The sequence below is a fragment of the Passer montanus genome, unplaced genomic scaffold (assembly GCF_014805655.1).
Source record: "Passer montanus isolate IOZ18808 unplaced genomic scaffold, ASM1480565v1 scaffold10, whole genome shotgun sequence".
Lineage (NCBI taxonomy): Eukaryota > Metazoa > Chordata > Aves > Passeriformes > Passeridae > Passer > Passer montanus.
In genome coordinates this window covers 20,523,727-20,545,877 of record NW_024356505.1, presented here as the reverse complement: position 1 = coordinate 20,545,877, position 22,151 = coordinate 20,523,727, and the positions used below count along the sequence as shown (strand labels likewise).

General features: G+C 44.6%; 4 protein-coding genes across 5 annotated transcripts in view; 3 read left to right on the top strand and 1 right to left on the bottom strand.

Annotated features, from left to right (window-relative positions):
- Positions 1-220: 220 nt before the first annotated feature.
- On the bottom strand, positions 221-6,920 carry TFPI2 (tissue factor pathway inhibitor 2). Of its 2 annotated transcripts, none has more exons than XM_039711888.1 (5): positions 6,611-6,920; positions 6,344-6,523; positions 5,696-5,875; positions 4,174-4,347; positions 221-1,723 (listed from the first exon to the last, which is right to left on the bottom strand). In XM_039711888.1, the coding sequence occupies exons 1-5, from the start codon at positions 6,690-6,692 to the stop codon at positions 1,623-1,625; spliced, it is 717 nt and encodes a 238-aa protein (XP_039567822.1). In that variant the 5' UTR covers positions 6,693-6,920; the 3' UTR covers positions 221-1,622. The 2 variants fall into 2 exon arrangements, with proteins under 2 accessions (XP_039567822.1, XP_039567815.1); XM_039711881.1 differs by having other exon boundaries at positions 225-1,726; positions 6,611-6,912.
- Positions 6,721-7,832, top strand: LOC120503415 (dirigent protein 10-like). The gene is made up of 2 exons (XM_039711901.1): positions 6,721-7,486; positions 7,687-7,832. The coding sequence occupies exon 1, from the start codon at positions 6,758-6,760 to the stop codon at positions 7,229-7,231; it is 474 nt and encodes a 157-aa protein (XP_039567835.1). The 5' UTR covers positions 6,721-6,757; the 3' UTR covers positions 7,232-7,486; positions 7,687-7,832.
- A 2,248-nt stretch (positions 7,833-10,080) lies between these two features.
- On the top strand, positions 10,081-13,903 carry LOC120500550 (guanine nucleotide-binding protein G(I)/G(S)/G(O) subunit gamma-11). Its single transcript, XM_039705577.1, has 2 exons — positions 10,081-10,423; positions 13,465-13,903. Exons 1-2 carry the CDS (start codon positions 10,328-10,330, stop codon positions 13,588-13,590), a joined length of 222 nt encoding a protein of 73 aa, XP_039561511.1. The 5' UTR covers positions 10,081-10,327; the 3' UTR covers positions 13,591-13,903.
- Positions 13,904-13,953: 50 nt separating this feature from the next.
- Positions 13,954-22,151, top strand: part of LOC120500538 (probable acyl-CoA dehydrogenase 6) — a 75,752-nt gene continuing 67,554 nt past the window's right edge. Inside the window, exon 1 of the mRNA XM_039705553.1 lies at positions 13,954-14,168. Within this exon, the coding sequence (XP_039561487.1) occupies positions 14,046-14,168 (123 nt within the window). The 5' untranslated portion in view covers positions 13,954-14,045. The remainder of the gene's footprint in view (positions 14,169-22,151) is intronic.

Here is a 22,151-nt window from a genome sequence, read left to right as displayed (position 1 = left end):
GTTATATTGGCCCCTTTCTGTTTGAAGGCTGGATACCAAGAGGCTTGGCATGGGACAAACACTCAAAACTGTGTCACTAGTTACCTGCCATTGTCTGCCACAGTGTCCTCACTCATCTGCACCAAGCAAGAGATGATTAAAATAAAAAGGGGTTTTGAGACCACAAATCAGAAATGGAGTGACAGAAAGACAATGGCAAGCACAGACAACTGCTTTAATTGAAAATCTGGCAGTGAGAGAAACATCAATAACCAAATCAGATCTTGACTAGTTTGCCCGTCATGTTCCCTCTCCAAAAGAGGTTTAAAGCACACACCTGAATTATTCTAACTGAAAGCCAGTGAAATTTCAAACAAATAGCTTGTTACCCACACAAAAGCTATTCAGATAGTGCAACATCAAACAGGAGACCCAGCAGCAGACAATAAACTAAACTAAGCACCCCTTTGAGAGCAGGCCTTTTGAGAAAGCCAGCTGAGCTACAAAACTGCTGGGGATGATTAATATCAATGCAATTTATTGGCTTTCTTCAAATACAGACCTCAGTGTAAGGAAATAATTGAAGAGACAACTAAACTCTGTTAGAGTCATAATTAAGAAATTACAGGTTCCAGTACACATATTGGTCTATACAACTCATTCAGGATAATGACAAAACAAGCTTTTTTTTCACAAAAAAAATTTTATTAACATTACTTATGAAATATTGTAGGTGAAATTAACTGAAATTCAGACATGACTAAAATACAAAATATAAAAGAATGTGCAAAAGTATCACCATAGGCATAACCTACCATAAGAAATATAAAAGTGCCTCAAAAGAGGGATTACTCTTTTGTAGATGAAATTTGCAGAAACTTCTGCTGCTCTGCTTCAACAGCCACTGCATTATCACAAATATCAAAATCTTCTGCAGATGTAATCAGCATAGCTCCATTAAAATCAGCAAAACTATGCTGATTAATGCCATATGAAGATCTGGACTAACTTAGCAAAATTTTCAAATGTCATGGAAAAGTAACGGCTACATTTTTATTTTAATACTCAACTAGCTTATTCATTGCCTTAGTCAGAGTGTTTATCAAGGCAACCCTAATCCAAATTCTCTTCTGCAGGATGAGCTGCATTTAAATTTATACTTCTTTTACTGTTATGAAGGCTTCTGACAGTCTATCTAAATGATAGGGCCAAAGTATGTAAATGGCAAGGCAATAAACCTCTGAACACACTTGTGAAAATTTCCTTTTCTTTAGCAAGCAGAGGATGCAAAAAAAAATTAAATTCATGATAGATTTTCAGTGTTGGACTCTCCTTATTTCTAATAACAGATATTTGATTTTTCAAATTTTAATTGATTTGCAACAGCTGAAACATTCCCCCCATAAAAATATGGAAATCTAAACAAGTCTTTCCAAAATATTATTGCAAAGACAACACAGCAGAAGAACCAAACTTAGGTTCATTCTTCTATTAAATGCAGTTCCTTATAAAAAGGTAAATTGCATAAAAAGCAGCTCTGAATGACAGAACTATGTCAGTATAAAACTTTGTGAAAAATATCTTACAAAATAAAAAAGTGGAATTGATAAAAAGTGTTTCAAACATCCAAAAGCACATCAGCTTTAAGACTTCAGGTTATACATCTGAGACTTTTTCTTCAGTTTTCTCACTATTTTTCTGCGGGATACATTTGTTGGCTTGTTGATACTCAGTTTCTGATTTCCTGCTAACAAAACAAAGGAAGCAGTTAGGGAAACTCGATGAAAAAACTGTTACCACTTGTTATTGTTTGAGTTTTGTTCATGTTACACTGCTCACTGTCCAATAATAACAAACATACCAGCAACTGTAACATGTGTTCCTATTCCCTATTCTCACACTGTAAGGTCACCAGTGTGTTCACTTTGGCACTGGAATCCTACTTTGCTGCTCTTTTCCTGAGCAGGCATCAAAGCCTTATCCAAGGCTGTCCTGCAGTGACAGCAGAATGAAACTAAATACACTGTCCTCTGTTAAAAACAAAAACCAAAAAAAACCAAACCCAACAATCAAACCAAAAAACCACACACAAACAAAATACCCCAGCCTATTCTTATATTTTCCTAAACAGTGGGGCAAAGTTAAAACATAGCCAGTGCTTGTGGGAGATGTAAAGATAAAATTGAGTTTCTGCACAAAACTCACAGAAGCTGCAGAGTGGCCTAAGACAGTCACAGCTAATGCCAGATGTGCTTTCAAAGGCTGCATGAATTGTGTGAGAGCAATTCAGAAAACAAGTATTCTGCAATCTTAGCTAAAAATCTTAATCTTTATGCTACCTATTTACCAGCATGCAGAGGCCTACCTATTTACCACTACTGTGGCCAGTTCCCAATTCTTCTGCTGTCACCCCAATCCATTTGCTTTCTTTTCCAATATAACCTCTTAAAAGATGAAATTCATCACAAACCTTTTCACTCAAAACACTACAGATCAGTTTAACAAACAGTTGTATGTTTGCAGAGAGAAGGTCAACTGAATTCAACTTAACACTCCAAGAGGTAACATGAAAGCTGCTGAGGAGGAAATAATGGAAGCAGGAGAAGAGGAGTGGCTTAAGTTGCCTGAATTATTTGCTTAATGTTGCTGTGCACTCCCAAGCTACAGAAATGAATATGCATAGCACAACATTAATCAGCACTAATTATGCCCTTAACTTTGGTCTTCAGCTGCACCAAGCCCTACTGAACTGTGAAATCCCCGAGTAGATGAAAAAGCTCGTAGCTGACACTTTGCATGTGGCTATCTGGTGCTCCAGTTTCAAGAGAGACAGCATCTCCTTACCTCTTTCTTCCTCATGCACAACAATAACAAGAACCAAAGAAAAAAGAACAAACCAAACAAACAAAAAAAAGTGAGGAAGAGAGAATTGCCAGGTAAATCTGGCTGGGTGTGGGCAGGGGCAGTGTCGAGGTGAGATGCTGAAGAAGCAGTTTCCTTCCTCCTCTCCCTGCACTCTCCACACTGGAGCCTGGCCTGACCACTTCACAGGTAGTAATGGATGCAAATTAGATAAACACAAGCATCTCAGATAAACTTAACATACGATTAGAGACTCTCTCATAATACAGTGGCAGAGAGACACTCAGACTTGTCATCCACAGAAATATTACTGTCATGACTAACTGGCAGGCAGAACTTTTATTTCTGAGGACTGTGCTCAATCCTTGCCCCAGCCGTGGATTTCCAGCCCAGAACTGACAAATCATCTCTCAGCATAAGGCTTCTGACTATACAACTTCAATACTGAAGTTCTCAGATCTTGTGCTTATTATGTTTAAAACAGAGCTGCTTTTTAGTTTTTCCTTTTCCCAAAGACAATGTACAAGTTTGATACAGCCTTAAATATCTTTCCCATTAGTATCCATTTTTAAAATACTGCACTGTGTCTGCTTCCTAAGTGTTCTGGGCAACAACATACAGTTCTCCGTCTCTCTCATTTATTTCCCTATCAAATTAATTAAATTAAGAGTATTAAAACTTGCTATGGCTGCAATATGACTGCAAATAAGAGCACAACTGTTCTGATTTACAAGCACAGTCACTAGCTGGTTTGAATAAAAGCATTAGGAAAATCAATTATCATTCCAAGCTTTCCCCCCACAGCCAGAGAAGGAGCTGACGCAGCACAACTGGTGAGGCAGTAATCTTTAGTAATGTGAATCGGAAACATGAGTAGGCAACAAGGAATTGAGGAAGGATAGTAACTTCTGAAAATGCAAAAGAAAAAAGTAAATTGATTTCACAACTGACTTTAATTCTATTTAAAACTATCCAGAATAAAAGTATATCTTAATTAGTGGTAGTAGAGATACTGAACAGTTTAAAGACTGATTCTTGTAGGCTCTGTCTTTTTGTGTGTCCTCCTCTACACTTCATTCAAATATGGTGTAACTACCTCACATCACACTGATCTTGCCAGAAGGATTTAGCATTCTCTTTCAATTTTCCCTGGCCTTAAAAACATAATAGTCCAAAATGCAAAAAACATACCCCTGTAGCAAGCCAAGGTGAGTAAAAGAACACTATGAACACTTGTTACTGGTATGTGGATTGGTTTAACTGCTTGTGACCGACAAAATAAAAAAATAAAATAAAAAGAAACAAAAAACCCCAAAACCAAAAAACTCTTACCTTTTCTACAGACATTGTAGCAATCCATTTCAGTGACAAAGTTGTTGGCATTTCCACCACAGCCACTATATCTGAACTCTTTACATGATTTAGTCTTGGTGTCATAGTAATAGCGAGGCACAGAAGAGGAACACAATCCTTCATCCTTTGGGCTATAGCATAGCAAGGGGCCAGCTTGGGAAAAAAATGACAAAGGAAAAAAAGAAGAGAGAGAAAAGAAAAATTATATAAATGTAATCTCTGTATATGGCTTCTTAAAATTGATCCTGAAAAACATTTTGTGTCTCAAAGCTCTTTTTCCCCTTGAACTGACACTATTACCACTGACTTCAGAGACTCTCTACATCAAAGAAAAATTATATAAATGTAATCTCTGTATATGGCTTCTTAAAATTGATCCTGAAATACATTTTGTGTCTAAACAGCTCTTTTTTCCCTTGAACTGACACTATTACCAATGACTTCAGAGACTTTCTACATATTATTCCTGGTGAATTTGAGAAAGCAACAGATCATCCTAGAAAACAGGATTAGATCCCATAAGTGAAATTCATCAGCTTCCCCCATTTGTGGTGCTATACATATGACAGCGAAGATTTTTATGTAATCTTATTCTGTGTATACAGGAATACAGTAATAATTTCAGTGGAACAACCTCTATAGAGAAAAAAAAGACACAACTTTGCTATAATTTCCCAGCAAATTCTGCTTGCAGCAAAGAGTACAAATCCAACAACTTTCCTCAAGAGCATGTTTCTCTTTGCCTCAGCAAAATTTTATTTTTTCTGCTGTAGCCCCTTTATCAACTCATTGTACGTGCAACATAAATAATTCAGCTTTCACCTAAGAAAATGCTAATAATCTGTCATCAGCCACAAATAAATGTCATCATGCACTAATAACGCTTAGGGCAGTGACAGCTTTTACACATTCTGGTAGATCTTCAAAGAGCCTATCTTGAACTAGATATTAATCTGGTGTTCACGTCAAAACTTAGTTACAGTCACCTGCTCATAATTGCCACCAATTTTATCTAAAGCTCAAATGGACAGACAGTGAAGAACCACATCAGACAAAACACTTCTGTTAGAAGCTGAGCTGTTGAGTGCCAAAAACCTGAGCTGCCTACCACCATCTCTCAGGCCTGAATTTTAGAAAGGTGCTTCTGCTTTACATTACACTATCACTTCCCTGCATGTGACTGCCACAATCTCTGATACATCTTCCTCAACACAGACCTTCAACCTTATTATTTCTCTTCAGATACACCTGTACAGCTCTCTAGAAGTCAAGAAATTGATTTGGTATAGCTGTGGGCGTATTTAAGATCTCAGCATTTTTGTTCTTTCAGTAACAGCTAAGACAACATATTAAAATTAAAGTGGACAATATAAACATCTGCTTTACACAAGTCTTCAAAAATACCACTGTATGGGTATTCAGAGGAAAATATCAAATGAAGTATCATCTTCATATCACTTTCAAACCATCTATTTTATTAAAAACTTGGAACAACCATTACTTTTTTCTGGCAGACAGTGGTCCACACAAGACTGCAAATCTCTGAAGTTGTTGCCGTTTCCGTAACAGCCACCATAGATGAATTCCTCACACCTCATTGAGCTCAAGTTAAAGGCATATCTTCTTAGATAACTCCTGCAAGGTCCTCCATCAGCCTCCAGTCGGCATAATTTGGGCACTTCTGCAAAAAAAAACAATTTTGCCCTCTGTAAAGCCAGCCCTTCATGCTTCACATACAGAACTCATGGTAGTGTAGGCAGAACAGTGTTACTTCAGTTGAAGGCAAGTCCCAGTTTGTCCCAGCTGCTTTCTACTGGGGGAATACAGTGCATTAATTGGCAAGTAAGTTTAAGAATAATTTAAAATACTAATAGAGAAATTTCACATGTCATCTCCGTGTCAACTCACTCTGCATTTTCTGCCTAAAACTGACATCAGCAAGAAACTGCAACAAGCAGGAGGGTCATCAGTTGGACTCCACCATCTTAAAGGTCTTTTCCAACCTAAACAACTCTATGATGCTAAGACTCTGTGATATATCGGGCGGATGCAAAGCGTCCCGCAAAGCCAAGCAGCCTCCCTGGTACGTGGCCTCCAGCCCCCCTGGCACCCTGGAGCCCTCTGGGGCACTGCCGGTCCCCGGACTCACTCTTGATGGTCCAGCAGCTCTTCTCGCAGTCGTCGAAGGTGAGGAAGTTGTTGGCATTGCCGTAGCATCCCCCGTAGGTGAACTCCTGGCAGCTCTGCGTGTGCCGGTCGTAGTACCAGCGCGGCACCAGGGCGCGGCAGGGCCCCTCCTCGGGGGGCAGCAGGCAGGCGCGCTGCTTCTCTGCGGAGACATCACCCACCGCGGCTGAGGCCACCGCGCCGGGGGGCGGCCCCGACCCGCGGGGTCCCACTGAGGGCCCGCTCCTACCTATGAGGGGGCGCTGGGCCAGCGCGGCGCAGGCCAGCAGCGGCAGCAGCGCGGGCAGCGGCAGGCGGCGGCCGGGGGCCATGGCGGGCGGCAGGCGGCGGGGGCCGGGCAGCGAGCGGCGCTTCCCCTCCGACGGCAGCGCTTTATATGCGCCGAGGCGGCTTCCCCGGGCCGCCTCCTTGCGCAGGTGGTGGGAGGGGAAGGTCTGATTCAGCGGGGCAGGAGGTCGCCGCTGACCCGGCCGTCAGCGGGGCGCGGAAGGCTGCGCGGTGCGGCGGTCCTGGGGCGCGGGCAGCCCCCGCCCCGGGGAGCAGCGGGGGCCGGGCGGGGCGCGCCGCCGGGGCTGCCTTCCCGCGGAGCTGCGCCGCCCACAGCCCAGGGGCCTCCGCCCCGGGGCCGCGGCGAGCTGGCCGGGGTCCACCCCCCGCCCCACTCACGTTACGGGATGATGCTCAAAGAGCGTTTCCTGTAAACCGCGGCGAAATCCGGGACAGGTCACTTAGCGAAAGCCCCCCTCTCTTCCCTCGTCATCCTCGCCTTTCCCCCCGCCCCACCCCGAGGCCGCTCCCTTTTCGGAAGCTCCGGGTAGAGGACGGTGGGACGCCGAAAATCAAACGCTGATCCTGCTGCAGGTCCTGATCTAGCCGGATCGAGTGGAGGCTGCTTAGCGAGTGCCGCCGAAACAAACGCGCATTAGTTTACCTCCATAGTGTAAAACGCTGATGAACTTGAGAAACTGAGGCATCGTCAGAGGGCTTGGACCTTGGGGAAACTCGAGGGGCCGAATGGATAACAACAAAGTGCAAAGAGGGATGGATTTCAGGAAATATAATGACCTGGTTTATTGTACAGATTGTAACCCCACCAGGCAATGAGGTGTGATCTGTGGGAGGAGGGGGTGAGCAGCAAACAGCATACTTTCCCTCTCTAATCTATTAGACACATTGAATTAATTAGTGTTTACCCCAGATTGAATATAGTAAGAGAGATAAGAGTGGCTGCAAATTAGGCGTGTTCTCCATAGATAAGGACAAACTAATCTGATCTCCTATTGTTCTTCTCTGCTCCCTTTCCAGTGACATTGGGCCTCAGTCCTGCAGGCAGGCACTGCCCTCGATGGGTTGCAATACAGGGCCCTGGAAATCTGTGGCCTGCAGGAAAGAAGCCACAGATGGGCTGCAAGCAGGAGGCACTTCAGAGCACCCTGATTACTTGAACTGACTTTCTCTCCACGGCTTCTGTGCTTTACTTATGTCGTGGAGGACTACAACTTAGTTTCCTGACATAGTTTTATTTTATTATAAAGGCAAAAAAAGGAGCAAATCTAATCCCTACCCCACCTACAGGACTTCTGAAAGGGTATGAATGGCATCTCTTTCCCTCCTTTTTCAGAATCTCCAGTAGCTGAAGGATGAATGGGTGCTTTAGCGACAAGAAAATAAACCCTGGTGCAGCTTGAGTCATCATGATGGGACATATATCTGCCATACTTTAGATTCGTATAGCTACAACGGTTACTAATGGGTGTCCTCATTTTTAGCATTTTGTTCAGCTTATTAGGCAGAGCAGCTATATCAAAACTTATGTCCCTCCAGAAGAAAAGAACCAACAAACAAAAAAAAACCACATACTTTTTTTATTTCCAAAAGAAAGCAAAAGGTCATCTTTCTAATAGTGGGAAGCTAAAGTGGTTTAAATATGATGTTCTTTAATATATTGTCCTAGACTGATGTGCTTTAGTTTTCATCACATTTTTTGGAATTGCAAAGAAAGAAATTTAAATGCCACTTTAAACAACAGCAGCAAAGTGAATGCTGTAATACAAATACCATTTTCAATATTTTCCATTTCCTCTGTGCACAAACACATAGAAATCAAAGTCTGAATTAAAGCCACCTGATTAATTAAAGCCACCTAATTAAATCAGTGCTGCTATTCAGTTTCTCCTTTGCTTTAACTTAGATCACATAAATATCTCTAAAAATATATGAACCACAATAAGTTAACAGAGCGAGTGCTAGAAAGTCCATTACTGACTGTCATCTGCAGAGCTGGTCATATCAGCAAACAGGTCAGTGAAAGCTTTCCATTTCAGAGTTATGGATACCAAATTCTTCCCACCCTAACTGTGCCAGTGGTGTTCCAGAGTCCTCCTTCAGCTCACTCCTGCACCCTACACCTGCCTCCCCCACATCACATGCTTTCTGCCTCTCCACACCACAATGTTTCTGCTGCCACCAGCAGCCCAAGCTGTTCTGAGACACTTCTTCCACCAGCCAGCTCCTTCCACCTGTTTTGACTGGCCCAGGACCAGCAGCTGGTGGGGTTTGGGAATGCAGCTGTCAGTGTAGGTCATGGGGGTGTAGAAAGTGCATACCACCAGCTGGGGAGAGGAATTCAGGAGCCATAGGGAGAGGGAGAGAAAAACTGATCTTAGTGAACTGGCTGAAGTAAAACGAATACAAACCCCAAGAGCACTATAGGAGCAGCGCTGGAGAAGATGTAAATCTTACATGCTGCTGACAGCTGCTTACATCTGGTGAGTAGGAAGAGGTTGGAGAAAGAAATGTGTTTAATGGGAAAAACCAGAGGAGGAAAGAGGGAGGGCTAACTGCCTATAAAGATCTTTGAAGTGGCAGATAACAGAAGGACTGCAAGCCCATTTTAATGGCCTGTAGCTATGTTCAGTCTCAGGGGTCCTGAATTGTGCTTCCATTACTATTGCAGGAAAGCAGCTGCTAGGATGAGAGATGCCAGGTGCTGTACAAACATGCATGGAGGGACCACTCGGTTTCTAAAAGCATAGAAATCTATTTGGGATCTAGACCTCAAAACCATATGCAACCACAGGAGAAGAACTCCCTAGCTCCTTCTTGCATTTTCTGAATGCATCACTTCCCTTATGTTGAGTACTCCACCCCAACACCTGTCATAACTCCATGTGTCCAGAGACTTTTGTGCAAGCCAGGCACAATAACCCTCTTATCCAGCATTGCAATTCTGCTTTGCAGACATACCTACCAAAAAGTTGCAATGTCTGGCATTGATGGGCCGGCCACCTGTTGAGGCATTTTATATAGGAGCGATTTCTTCCCCTCTCTTAGTCCAGTTCATCGGTAGTGGTAATGCACAAGTATTGAGGAAGGTATCCATGCACACCACCTGCTTCTGCCTTAGCAGCTGGGGAGAAGAACACAGAGCCCAAGGATGCAGGTGGCACAGAGCATGAGTCATTTCTATGGCCAGGAGGAGAAGGTGGTGGGGAGAAAGATCTCACTGCTGGGCCAAAAGCCCCAGCCGACCTCGCTGCTCTTGCCCCGCACTGGAGTTGCAGAGGTTGAAGCCAGGGAGGTCTGCACAGGAGGGTCTTCCAGCTCCCGGCTCCTGCTGGGATGGCCGGACCTCCCTGTGCTGGCAGGCCCCTTGTCAACGCCCCGGCAGCGGGGCCGGGCCGGGCTCTAATCCGGTTAGAGGGGATTAGCGCGCAGGTTTAAAGGCCGGAGCGGCGCGGGGAAGGGGTGCAGGCGCGCCGGAGAGGGAGCGGCCGCGGCCGAGCAGCGGGGCAACTCGGGCGGCAGCGTGTGAGCGAGCCCGGGGGCGGGCCGGGGGCGGCCGTCCCACAGCCCCGCCACCGCCCGGGGGCTCCGGCCCCGGCGCCCTCGCTGCCCAGACGTAACCTTTTGTCCTCACTCCCTGCGCGCTCCGGTAGTGTAGACGATGCCAGCCATCAACATCGAGGACCTGAGCGAGAAGGACAAACTGAAAATGGAAGTGGAGCAGCTCCGGAAAGAAGTGAAGCTGGAAAGGCAGCCGGTGAGCGGGCGCGGAGAAGGGGCCCGGAGCTGCCCGGCGGGGCCGGGTGTGGAGCGGGGAGCGAGCCCGTTCCTCCCCGGGCGGCGGGGCCGGGCGCGCCAGGGGCTGCGGGGCTCTGGAGCTGCTCGTCCGTACAGCCCCAGCTGTTTTGGGACGGCCGTGGTTTGCACCGACGGGTCCTGCCACCGCTTTGGGTCAGGGGCCGGGGACGGCGCTGTTGGCACAGCAGCGCTAACAGCGCGTAGGAGCGCCGGTCTTTGCCGGGGGTGGCTGTGGAGCCCGGGGAAAAGAGCACACCATCCCTGGGATAAAGCGCTCCGAGGGGCTGGTACGGGCCTGCCCGCCGCGGCTGTTCCCGGTGGGTTTGGCACCCTTTAACTTCCCCTCCCCGTGAGTCCCTGGCGCCCGAGGCTGGCACAAGACCGCCTTGCCAGGCGAGGGAGGAGCACGTCGCGCTCTGTTCCCCTCTTCTGGAGGCAGAAGGCGCAGGGAGGTGCTGGTTCTAGGGGAGGGGTGGTGCTCCCCTGGGAAGCCCGGAGAGCCCTGTCGCGGCACTACACCCTGCCTGGACCGTAGCCGGGTCTCGGCTGCCCGCGTTCCCGTCCCGCTTCCCATGCCGTGCAGTGCCAGGCAGGAGCCAAAGCACGGCCCGTGTCGAGCCGTGACCTATCCAGCCTTGTTCCGTAGGCATTTAGACATTTACACTGATTGTTCCTTCCCACAAGTACTTTCCCCTTAAAGGTTTGTGGTTTTGTACATTTTCTGTAAACGAAAGATGTGCAGAACTGATCTTGCTGCATGATGAAACTAATTTTTTTTTTTAATTCTGCATGCCAGCAGAGGCAAATTACGCCTAAACAAACCCTTCAGGTTAGAACCAAATACATTTGTATGTGGGAATCAGTAACATTAATCATGTTGATTACACTGAAGGTCCAGGTTTTACCCCAAAAATAAAAATGCTGGAGTTATATTTTAGCTGTGAGTTAGGTATCAGTGATTGATGTTACAGTATAGTCTAAAGCTCCAGCAGTATTGAAGGCTCAACATCCAACTAGTGTGGATACCTATATCATCTCTCAGAGGTGATTCTTAGACAACTGAAATACACTCTGCAGAATATAAAGTTTTGGAAATAATAATAATAATTTTTAATACTTTTCCACATTTTCGGAATAAACCAAAACCCCGATCACTTTTTGAAAATGGGTATTTTTCAATTTTTCTGTGGTAAAGCATGCTTAATTCTACCAGTGCATTGTAACAGAAGTTTCACTGTGAGAATGAAATCGGTGTTGTAGTTGCCACAGTCCCCTAGTACCTGTATGGGTGTTACAGGGACTGGGAAATGCAGGAACCACATTACTGTTGGTACCAAAAGAAAAACATCAGCCAAAATTTTCTTGACCCCCACTAACAACTTTACGAAATAAAAAGGAAGTGGCCTTTGGAATGAATAAAAATTTCTACGTATGTATTTAAGCAGGCTTCTTTTCTTAGTAGTGAAAGTGATCCTGGCACTGCTGACTGAAGTAAAACCCTGGTATTTCATATACTTTGGCATGCAACTGTACTATGGTGTTAGGTGCTCCAATTTGAGTGAACAAAGTTTGCAGGGCACAGAAGAACAAGACACGTGTAATGGGATTTGTAGGTCCAGCTTCTTCTTTGCTCTAAGGCAGCTAGATCTTATTTTATGCACTGTTTAATTGGGAATTAACTCTGTTCTTTCTGTTGGCTTAAAGCTTAATTTTGCACAGGCCATTCTCTGTTGTTTGTGATGCAGCAGGTAAACTCATTGGTTCTCTTGTTGTAGTTTACCTTTGAAATAAAATATAGTTTTATATATTTTAAACAAGACACGTGTAATGGGATTTGTAGGTCCAGCTTCTTCTTTGCTCTAAGGCAGCTAGATCTTATTTTATGCACTGTTTAATTGGGAATTAACTCTGTTCTTTCTGTTGGCTTAAAGCTTAATTTTGCACAGGCCATTCTCTGTTGTTTGTGATGCAGCAGGTAAACTCATTTGTTCTCTTGTTGTAGTTTTACCTTTGAAATAAAATATAGTTAACAGAGGAGGCAAGGGGTCTTCAATTAGAAATACTAATCATCTAGCAGCCTGGCCAACAGCTGGTTCCTGCTGCTGACTCTGCACAGCAGTACCACTGCAGGGCCTGCGGGTAGGCAGGGAGGAGGTGGGGACAGAGCAGGAGTGTGTCCTCAGGCATGTCAGCTATTTGTGCATATAGGGACAGTTTCTGCTGACACAGAGAGCAAGAGATGTGTGTGCACAAGGAACCTCAGGAGCCCCCGATGTTCACTTGTGCACTCCCAGACACCACTACCACACGTGCTGCATGTGCTTTTGTGTCAGTGGACAGAAACTAAACACTCTTCCTCTTCATAGCTGGGTTCTGTGCAGGCTTACCTACATCAGTGCTGGTTTGGTATGAACACTATGGGAAGTGTTATGGTCTCAAAACACAACCGGCTCTTTTATTAACCATTGTTTGAAATAACCCCAGGTAACCAGTAAATAAATTGTCTTTCCTGGTTAGGCTCTCATTCAAGGTGCATCATTGCTACAGTAGAACTACAAAGTAAGAATTGGTATTACCACTGAAAAATCATTGCTGAATGTTTTGTTTGTGAAAAACACATAAAGCCATAATTACTTTGAAACTGAATTGAAAGTTACTGACCCTGAAACTATTGACCATAAGTCATGCTGATGCTGAGGGAGAGTGTGATCTGCAGCTTAATAAAACTAGATTGGCTAATTATGAACACAAGTTTAACTACGCAGCGACGGCTGTTCGGAGTGGTGTTTACATTCTCAGATGTACTCACATGTTCTGTCAGTATTAGGCTGTGAAAAGAGAGAAAGGAAGCTGAGCATGCACGTGCTTAGTGCTCTGTGGCCAGATATTTTATGCTCGGTGGGAAGGTGAATGAGAGAGAATATAAATTCATGGGTTTCTTCCTCTGTTGAACATTTCCCAAGACCGTAACGAAGCCACTTTTCTGTCCTTTCCCTCGAGGTCTCCAAGTGCTCCGAAGAGATCAAGAACTACATCGAGGAGCGGTCGGGAGAGGACCCGCTGGTGAAGGGGGTTCCCGAGGACAAGAACCCCTTCAAGGAGAAGGGAGGCTGTGTCATCGCTTAGGAGAAGGAGCCCCGCGCCTGCCCCTGGAGCAGGCATTCCTCCCGTACCCGTAGGGAGTGACTAGCGTGTCCCCACCGCCGCCAGTCCGTGCCGAGCGAGCACAGGAGCGGATTTCTTTTTATTTTCCATTTCTCCTTACAAAAATACAGAAACCGCGCGAAAGCTGCCGAGCCCCGCGCCGGCCGCTGGGCCGGGCCGGCTGTGCCCCGCTCCCCGCCGCGGCCGGCCTCTGTCGCTGCGCGGGGCCCGCTCGCCACCCGCTTGTCGGTCGCTTCATGGCTGTTCGTTGGCATTAAAGAAAAGCTGCCCGTAACCCGAGAGCTGCCGTGACTTGCTTCGGGGGCGAGAGGAGCGGGAGGAGGGGTGGGGCGGGGCGGGGGCTGCCGGGTGCCCCGGGCTGCTGTCGGAGTGCAGCGGCTGTCCCGGCCTTGCCCGGCGCCGGAACCGGCGGGGCCATGGCGCTGCGCGCCGGCGGGAGCTGGGCCCGCCGGGGCTGGGCGCTGCGCGGCCGCAGCTCGGGGCCGCGGCACGCCGGGGACACCCCGCAGCACCGCGACCTGCGGGAAGCCCTCCGGAAGGTACCGAGGGGGGACCGGGCAGCGGCGGGACACCCGGCCTCACCGCCCCGTGCGGGGAATGAAGCAGGGCAAGGGCAGCGAGACGACAGAACGGCTCGGGGTGTGCTTAAATAAGTAAACTTCCCTCTGGCAAGGCCAGAAACGGAACCGTGCGCGTTGCCTGGCTGTGTGTGACGCGCCGGCTGGCAGAGCCCTGCCCGGCATGTGCTGCCCACCGGGCACTGTCCCCGCTCTGGAGGCGCACCATGGATTGATAACAGGAGCCTCCTGCAAAACTCAGTCATAAATCAAGAGGAAGCGGGGCGCTTCTGGTAACGTAGCGTGTAGATTGAATGCCAAATGGCAACCTGTGAATAAGAGTAGTGCTGGCGAGCTCAGTGTGTTCCTGTCAGCGAGGTCAGTGTCACCTGCAGATCTCTGTGGTACTGTTCAGGGCACCTGCCAAAGCCGGAGAATCAGCCAGTTCGGCTGTAGGGAGCCCTGGTGTGGTGCCCACTGGGCTGAGCAGCGGTGGGAAAGAGAAATCCACCTTTAACCTATGAACCGCTGAGAAAAGTGCTGGAGTTCAGTACCTGCTGCAAGGGCCAAACACCATTATTGTGGCCACATAAGAACATACAACGGCTTCAGGAGAAGAGAATGTAAGGACTTGTCTCAGATTGTAGTCAAGTTTCTGAATTCTAGCTGGTCGTGCAGTGCTCTGCTGTAGTTTTTTTAAAAACAGTATGCTCTGGAAACACCATTATTGTGGCCACATAAGAACATACAATGGCTTCAGGAGAAAGGAGCATAAGGACTTGTCTCAGATTGTAGGCAAGTTTCCGAATTCTAGCTGGTTGTGCAGTGCTCTGCTGTAGTTTTTTAAAAACAGTATGCTCTGCATTGCCAGATACTTTTTGTGTGAGTTTGGAGCTATGCTGTCCTATCTTTCATGGGTGCTTTTAATAATTACTTGCAGAATCTTGTATTTCCCTGAATAAACTTAATTATTTCCGAATTTCACCTCACCTCCAGTCCACTGTGGACTGTGGATAGTGGAGTTCCTTCTGAATGAAGTGATATTTACCTTAGGTTTGATTTTTTTTAAACTTTCACATTTCAGTGTTAAAATATCCCAAACCGAGTGTAATTAATCAGATTTTCTATCACTGAGATATCTGTGATAGAAAATCTGATTAATCTGTTGATATCTGATACCTATTATCATCAAGCTTTGGGAGAAGGGGATGTATCTTCTGTGTTATAAAAAAGAAACATGAGCAAGGAGGAAAAGAGATGCATGATCTGTCACTTTCTTAGTAAATTAGTTTCATTGCTCTACATTCCTGGACTCTGCAAAGCAGAAATAAGATGATACAGAAAGAACCAGAAGCTGGACATGAATCCTCCTCCCTCACCTGTATTAATAGTGTAGAATTTTGTAGCTAATTACATTGTGTAAAATTTGTGCTGATTCTCTCTGGAGAGAGCCTTCATATATCTGCAGAGCTATCTGCCCAGTGAACTTGTTTCCTGGCATGCTGCTCTTCATTACCTGCCCAGGGACAACAACTGCATTAATAAAAAATTAGTGTCCTGAAATGCAGAGGATAAGGCCAGAGCTTGTGAAGGAGGTGATCTGGGAGATTTTAAGTCCTGCTTCTTTGCCATGGATCAGTTAAGGCACACATTGTTTTGTATCCCAAGTATTTGCAGCTGTGTATTTATTGAGGACAAGGTAAGTAGCTATATTAGTGTCTGCTAGTGCAGTAATGGCTGGTCTGTTGTGTGACACAATGCTTTTTTTGGTAAAACTTTCCCCTCCCTTGTTTTTATGCCCACCATGACTACTGAAGTGCAGTTAACAGTATGCTTTACCTTGCTGGGTTCAGTGCAGATAATTAAATCATGGGTTAAGAGGGAATGTGATGCCACATTTATCACATAAAGCCCTGTGATTAATATATTGTAGGATAAATCACAGTAGACAATATAAACTTGCTTTTTTCATTGTCCTGCATGTAAAAAATGCTTATGTAGTGCTTATTTTAGATTTGCTCTGATCATATTGGAAAGAAAGAAAAATCACTATTTATGTCAAATCCACTCTGATGTTGTTCACACAAAGCTTCTAGCAATCAGTGTTTGTTTTGTCTTAAGTTAAACCTTTTCCCAGTGATTTTAGGATAAACTGAAAAGTGTCCCCAAAGTCTTTGGAAGAGAGTCACCATTCAGTATCTCTAACACACTTTAAGTATACCTGCTATATATTCTGGGGCACTCTTTCCAGTAGCTAAATCCAGATGCGAGTACCTGAGAAATCAGAGAAATGAGCAGTGCAATTCCATGAGTGAGAACTGGGTTTTTGTGTTTGCTTGTTGGCATTAATTTTATTTTTTAGTGTATTAATGTACTTTAAATGATCTATAATTTCCCAATTGTTCTGAGCAGGATGAGGAAGAGACTCTTATAATTCCAGGGGGCTGTTTTTAGCAAGGCTATTGAAATAATTCTGTGAGTGGTTTCCTTTACAACTTTATAGGTCACCACCCTTCCTCTTGGAAATTGAAAACGTAACTTTTCCTTAACTTGTTGAACAATGCTTGCAGTACACTGATATCCTACAGCTTGCTTCAGTAATTAGTATAGCTGGTTTGAAGAAAAAAGTTTAACTTATTCTGTGTATGTGTGTCTAACAGTATTCATATACATACAGAATGTTTATGGGCTTCCTATTTGTCTTTTTCTCTGGCATTACTAGTAAGAAACTTTGGGAAATGGTGAAATTTGACATGTATTTTGCTAGAGTTGCATGTAATGTAAATGACATTTCATTTTATGCCCAGTGGTGACTGGGTATAGTTACATTGTTTTTGTGTGTCTGTAGGATGAGAATTTTCCCCGTGACAATGAGACTCCACTGAGGGACGTTGCTTCTTTGTTTGCCACTTTTGGCTTGTATGTCATGAGTTTCTGTTTATTAATGTATATCTATATATCTTTGCAGCAGTTAGTGTCTCTTTGTATTAGAGCATGCAGGATCTGAATTTAATATTGACATTAACTTTCTGGTAAAATTTCTGTAAATTTTCCATCAAAATAATATGTCTCTTTCTGACTACCTGCAAAATAATGAAGGGTGACCAGTATTAGCATTGGAGCACCTTGGATGGAGTTGGTTTATTTGTCGTTGTAAGAAAACATAAACCTCTGCCACAGGATGGTGAAGTAATAACTTGTTGGTATTAGGAAGAATCACTTAAATGCCAGTTTCTCACTAAGTTGGAAGAGAGAAAACATGCAGCTGAATCTGAACAATACATGATTAGCATCTGTAATTTTAAAACCTAATTTATCATGCATCCAAGTTAAAAGTTTCAGGAAGAAAACAGTTAGATGTGACACTGGCAAGGCTCACAGTTTCTGCACTGACTGCCATTCTGTCTAAGGGAAGCAAAATGTATTCCCAGCTTCTGGGGTGTTGCAGTAGTCTTTTTCATCTTGTGTCTGACAGAAACATCACACAAACATTTAGGGGCTAATTGTCTTGCTGGTACCAAGAAGTTTTGGTGGCAATTGATCAGAGAGGAAATCTTCATCATTGAATTTTGTTGTTATTGGAGGAGGAAGCTGAGATACATCACTGTAATATGAGAGACCATCAAGTACACCTACTAGTGCCCTACCAAGAAGTGCTTTTAAATCAGTGTAGAAGAACAGGAGAGGAAAAAAATGAGGTTCACTTTATTTAAGCAAGCTCTGTAAAAAGCTTTTTCTCATAATAGGAAAAATGTCACTTTCTGTACAAATGCTTCAGTGTGTAGCAAAAGTGCAATTAAGGCTATTTTGCACTCGGTGCTCCTATTTGTTACTTGGTGTCAGAGTAGAGCTGACATTGAGATTGAGTTGTTGTGTCCTAACACTGGATTGTTTTTTTTTTCCTGCCTCATATCAATGTTAGAACAAATTTCCACTGTATCTAGTTAGACTTTGCAGTGAACAGTTTTCAGTAGAGCTATGCCTAGTGGATATTTTTATGTCTCAGATCTAGCTATTATATTGCTTTATCATTGCCACATTTGATTAGGCAATACAGTTATACATTTATGACTACTAAAATGGTGTCTTAATAAGCATTTTATGCCTGAGGAAAAAGCTGGGGTTGAGACTGGTTTTGTCTGACAGTTCAAATGTGATGGTGTGGGCTGCAGTGAGAGAACTTGTTTTGTTCCTCCAGGGATGTAACCCAGATTCAGAAAGAGGATCCAAACCCCAAAATGCCAGCCTCTGGTGAACATTGCACTCTATCTAAGCTGCATCTCTGTGTTGGAAAGTATGATTTGCAGGAGCAAGAAAAGGTGATCACTTGCTCAATCCTGTATCTCTTTCATAACTCATTACAAGGAGCCTGGATATACTCCAGTAGCCAGAGCTCCCTGTCACCCAAAATGCTTGTCCCAGATCAGTGCCTAGATTGGCACAGCACACGTTTTTGGTCTTGTAGGACTACCCTGGTTTAAAAGCATCTGCCCTCAGATCGTAGGAATAGCTGTGCCCTCGGCACTCACTTTTTCACAAATGTTGGGATGCTCCCTTTTCTGCCATACTCTTGGATAGGGCAGTTGAAGGGGGTGTATTTGTGAGTGTGCAGGAACTGCCAAGACACTCAGGTCTGCACAGGAGGGATTCGTCTTTGCAACTGTCTTTGGAAAAATGACATAAGGAGGGAGAAGGTGTTGGCTGGGATCATGTGTGTTCCTTCCCAGCTGGAGCTGCCTTCCAGCCTCTCATTCCTCAGGAAATGCTTGAGCAGGGCTCAGCTCCAGGGTGGAGGGCTGAACCTTTCATTTTCTTAGTATAGTGATGATGTGTGCCCTCTCTGCTTCAGCAATGGGGCTCCCAGATGTGCCAGCATCTGTATGGGGTGGAGGGCAGAACATACTTCTGCACTCCCTGGTGAACTTGTAGCATTTTAAGATTTCAGCAAGTGTTGGCAAAAATTCTGTAATTGATTCAGTGTTTGGATTTTTTGGTTTCCTGAAGTAAAAACTGTAGTCAGAAGTATGGGACCAAAAGATAATAAGTATTCAAATTTCTGAACCAGTAATCAGCCTTGCTTTATCTGTTAGGTTTGTTGCAAGGAACTGTGTTGCAGTGAAAAGGAAGAAACACAATGATTTAAACAGAAACATGTCTAGATACTGGCAAATGAATAGACCAGGCACAATTGCAGAATACTTATAAAGTGCATGCTTTTTCCCATGGAAAATCAGATTTAGTAAAAATAGATTAGGACAGGTATGCTTTATTGTGCAATGAAAAACTGCCAGCTCTTACATTATAGGGTTTTTCCCTCCACTATTTTTTTTTCCTCCGAGAAAGGGAAAATTTCGTTTAGTAACTGTTTGTTCCTGTATTTGGTGATCACTGCAGTCTTTGGTACTCAGTGCAGTAGGAGATTGCAGATTACTTTGTTGCCTGTGGCACAGCTTAATTGAAGGTACAGAAAGGAATTGTTGTGCTCTGATTAATCAGTTTTAACTGCATGCATTTCCCCTTTAAGCCTTATATTTTCCAGCTATTAGCAAAATTTTCTGTGTTTTTTCTTTATATAAGCCTACTCAATATTGGTTTAAAATCCATTGGAAACCTCTCTGGAAGGTCAGTTCTGGCCACAGCTATGTGAAGCAGCATTGGAGAAACCCTTTTTTTTTTATTCTCAGTGATCTATACCAGCTGGCTTGAAGTGTCCTCTTCATCCAGTAGGGTTTATTTTCTCTGTGTGGGCTACACCTTGTCCTGCAGGCACCAAGTAGAGCCATTGGCTTCTGCATATGACATGTATGAAAAGCTGGGGAAATCAAATGTCTGAAAAACTTTAGTCAAAATTCATTTTTGTTCTTTATTTTAATTATCAGGAAATTCTACATCCAGGACTTTTTTTTTTCTGCCACGTTTTTTACAAGGTCGCAAAACTTTTAAATTGAACTTTTTCAGTTCAACCCCATATCCTCCTGGGAAATGTTTTCTTGTCTTGTTTCCTGAAACAGTCTGATGACAGCTCAGGGTACAAAAGTTTCCATATCGTCATTGAGGCCCAGCCTCAAATCCCTTATGCAAATACGGTAAATTTTTCATTGACAATTCTTGTGGCTGATCATTTGCCCATTTGTGTCATATGATGTATTTGGCTGGGTAGCCAGCTGGGAATATTGAGTAAGAGATGCATATTGTATCCAAATGCCAAATCTTCTCTATTGTGGGCAAGAGGAGACTTGTCTTTGAGGCAGAGAAGTGTTTTGGCAGCATCTGGGGCATTTGCTATCTGGACATGACCCCTTGCATAGTAGTGAGTTATATTTAACATAGATCTCCCAGGTGAGCTCCTAACTAATAATAATGCATGTTTTTATAGGAGGAGTGAGGCCTTGTTTCAGTTAGCATTAAAAAAAACCACAAAAACAACAACAACAAAAAAACCCCCAAACAACCCCCCAAAAAACCCGTAAAAAAAACCCACAAAAACAACAACAAAAAAACCCCAAACAACCCCCCAAAAAACCCACCCACAAAGAAAACAATCCCCAGAAAACAGTCCTGCAAAACTTCCTGAAGACCTTTGCCCTGTGCTGGTGGTGCATCCTGAAAGAGGAAGCAGTTGGCTGCAGCTTTGCTCTCTCGATTACTGCAGACCACAGGCAAGCCTGTAATAAAAGATTTTGCTTGCCAGAAGAAAATGCACTAAATAACTTTGTATGAGCCTGCAAGGTTAGCACTGCAGAGAACATTTTCCGGCTGTTGTGTGGTTAAATCATATTTGTTTAATGGAGTTATTTTTAGCCTGTTGTGGTGTTTTAAGTCACATACTGCCTCTGCTCCTGCACCCGATGTCATCACAGACTGAATGATTGCCTCTGCTGCTGCTGCACTGCGCCTGTTGGGTCAGGCTCTCCACCACCATGCTGGGTGACCCTGGCACATGGGCAGCTCCTGGCATCTGCTAGGTTCTCCTGGCATGTGTCATGGAGGCTGGAAGCACAGCCAGTGCTGGAGAGACTTCATAAATGCAGGAGGGACAGAAGGACATGGATTTGCCTACTGCGTGCTGTAGACATTCTCATCAGTGAGCTGCCATGGCAGAAGCTCAGGCTCTCCCCAGCCTCTCTAGTAGGCAGCAGCTACAAGGAGCTGACCTGCCTCTCTCACACACCTATATTCTCCCTAGTTCTGTCCTGAACATGTTTCCACATCTCAGTCTCCTTCCCTTTCCCTACCTTTCTGAGGAGTATTACTGGGAAAGGATTTAGGGCTTTGGAAGAGTCTTGAGAGAGTCAAGGAGGGCTGTGACCTCCAAGCCCAGGAGTGAGAAGAAATGAGTAATATATTCTGAGAAACTCATTCAGGTGTGCTTGGGATGCATACCTTGGGGGAACCAAGAAGGAGATCAACATGTAGGAAGTGGGCAGCTGCTCTTTGGACTTAGGACTTTTTTCTTCCATGTGTTTTTCGCAGGGTCATGAAATGGATGTCTACTTTTAAATGGAACTTTTTCAGTTCAACCCCATATCATCATGGAAAACCTTGCCTAGGCGGGAGTTGAGAAGACCTGCACAGGCTGCATGTGTAGTTTCAGTCTTTTTTCTTCCACGTGTTTTTCGCAGGGTCATGAAATGGATGTCTACTTTTAAATTGAACTTTTTCAGTTCAACCCCATATCATTATGGAAAACCTTGCCTAGGTCCTCCTGGGCAGGAGCTGAGAAGACCTGCACAGGCTGCATGTGTGGCCAGCGGGGTGGTCCTGGCTGCCTTGCACCCCTGGGGTGGGTTTCAGTGTCCAGGTTTAGTAGCACCAATGTATGGCCCATGTGTTTTCCCACCTCAGCTTTGCTTTTTTTTTTTTTTTTTCCCTTAACATCTTTCTAAAGTACTACCTTGACCTCAACACAGTGTTGCTACAATGTTGAGTTGTCTCACTGTGCAGTCATTGTTCCTTGTGGTTTTG

Coding starts and splice junctions, on each gene's coding strand:
- TFPI2 (XM_039711881.1), bottom strand. CDS start 6,692: ATGGCCCCCGGCCGCCGCCTGCCGCTGCCCGCGCTGCTGCCGCTGCTG. Junction 5,876..6,343: donor GAGCTGCTGGACCATCAAGA/GTGAGTCCGGGG, acceptor TTTTTTTTGCAG/AAGTGCCCAAATTATGCCGA. Junction 4,348..5,695: donor CCACTGTCTGCCAGAAAAAA/GTAATGGTTGTT, acceptor TTTTTTCCCAAG/CTGGCCCCTTGCTATGCTAT.
- LOC120503415 (XM_039711901.1), top strand. CDS start 6,758: ATGCGCCGAGGCGGCTTCCCCGGGCCGCCTCCTTGCGCAGGTGGTGGG.
- LOC120500550 (XM_039705577.1), top strand. CDS start 10,328: ATGCCAGCCATCAACATCGAGGACCTGAGCGAGAAGGACAAACTGAAA. Junction 10,424..13,464: donor TGAAGCTGGAAAGGCAGCCG/GTGAGCGGGCGC, acceptor CTTTCCCTCGAG/GTCTCCAAGTGCTCCGAAGA.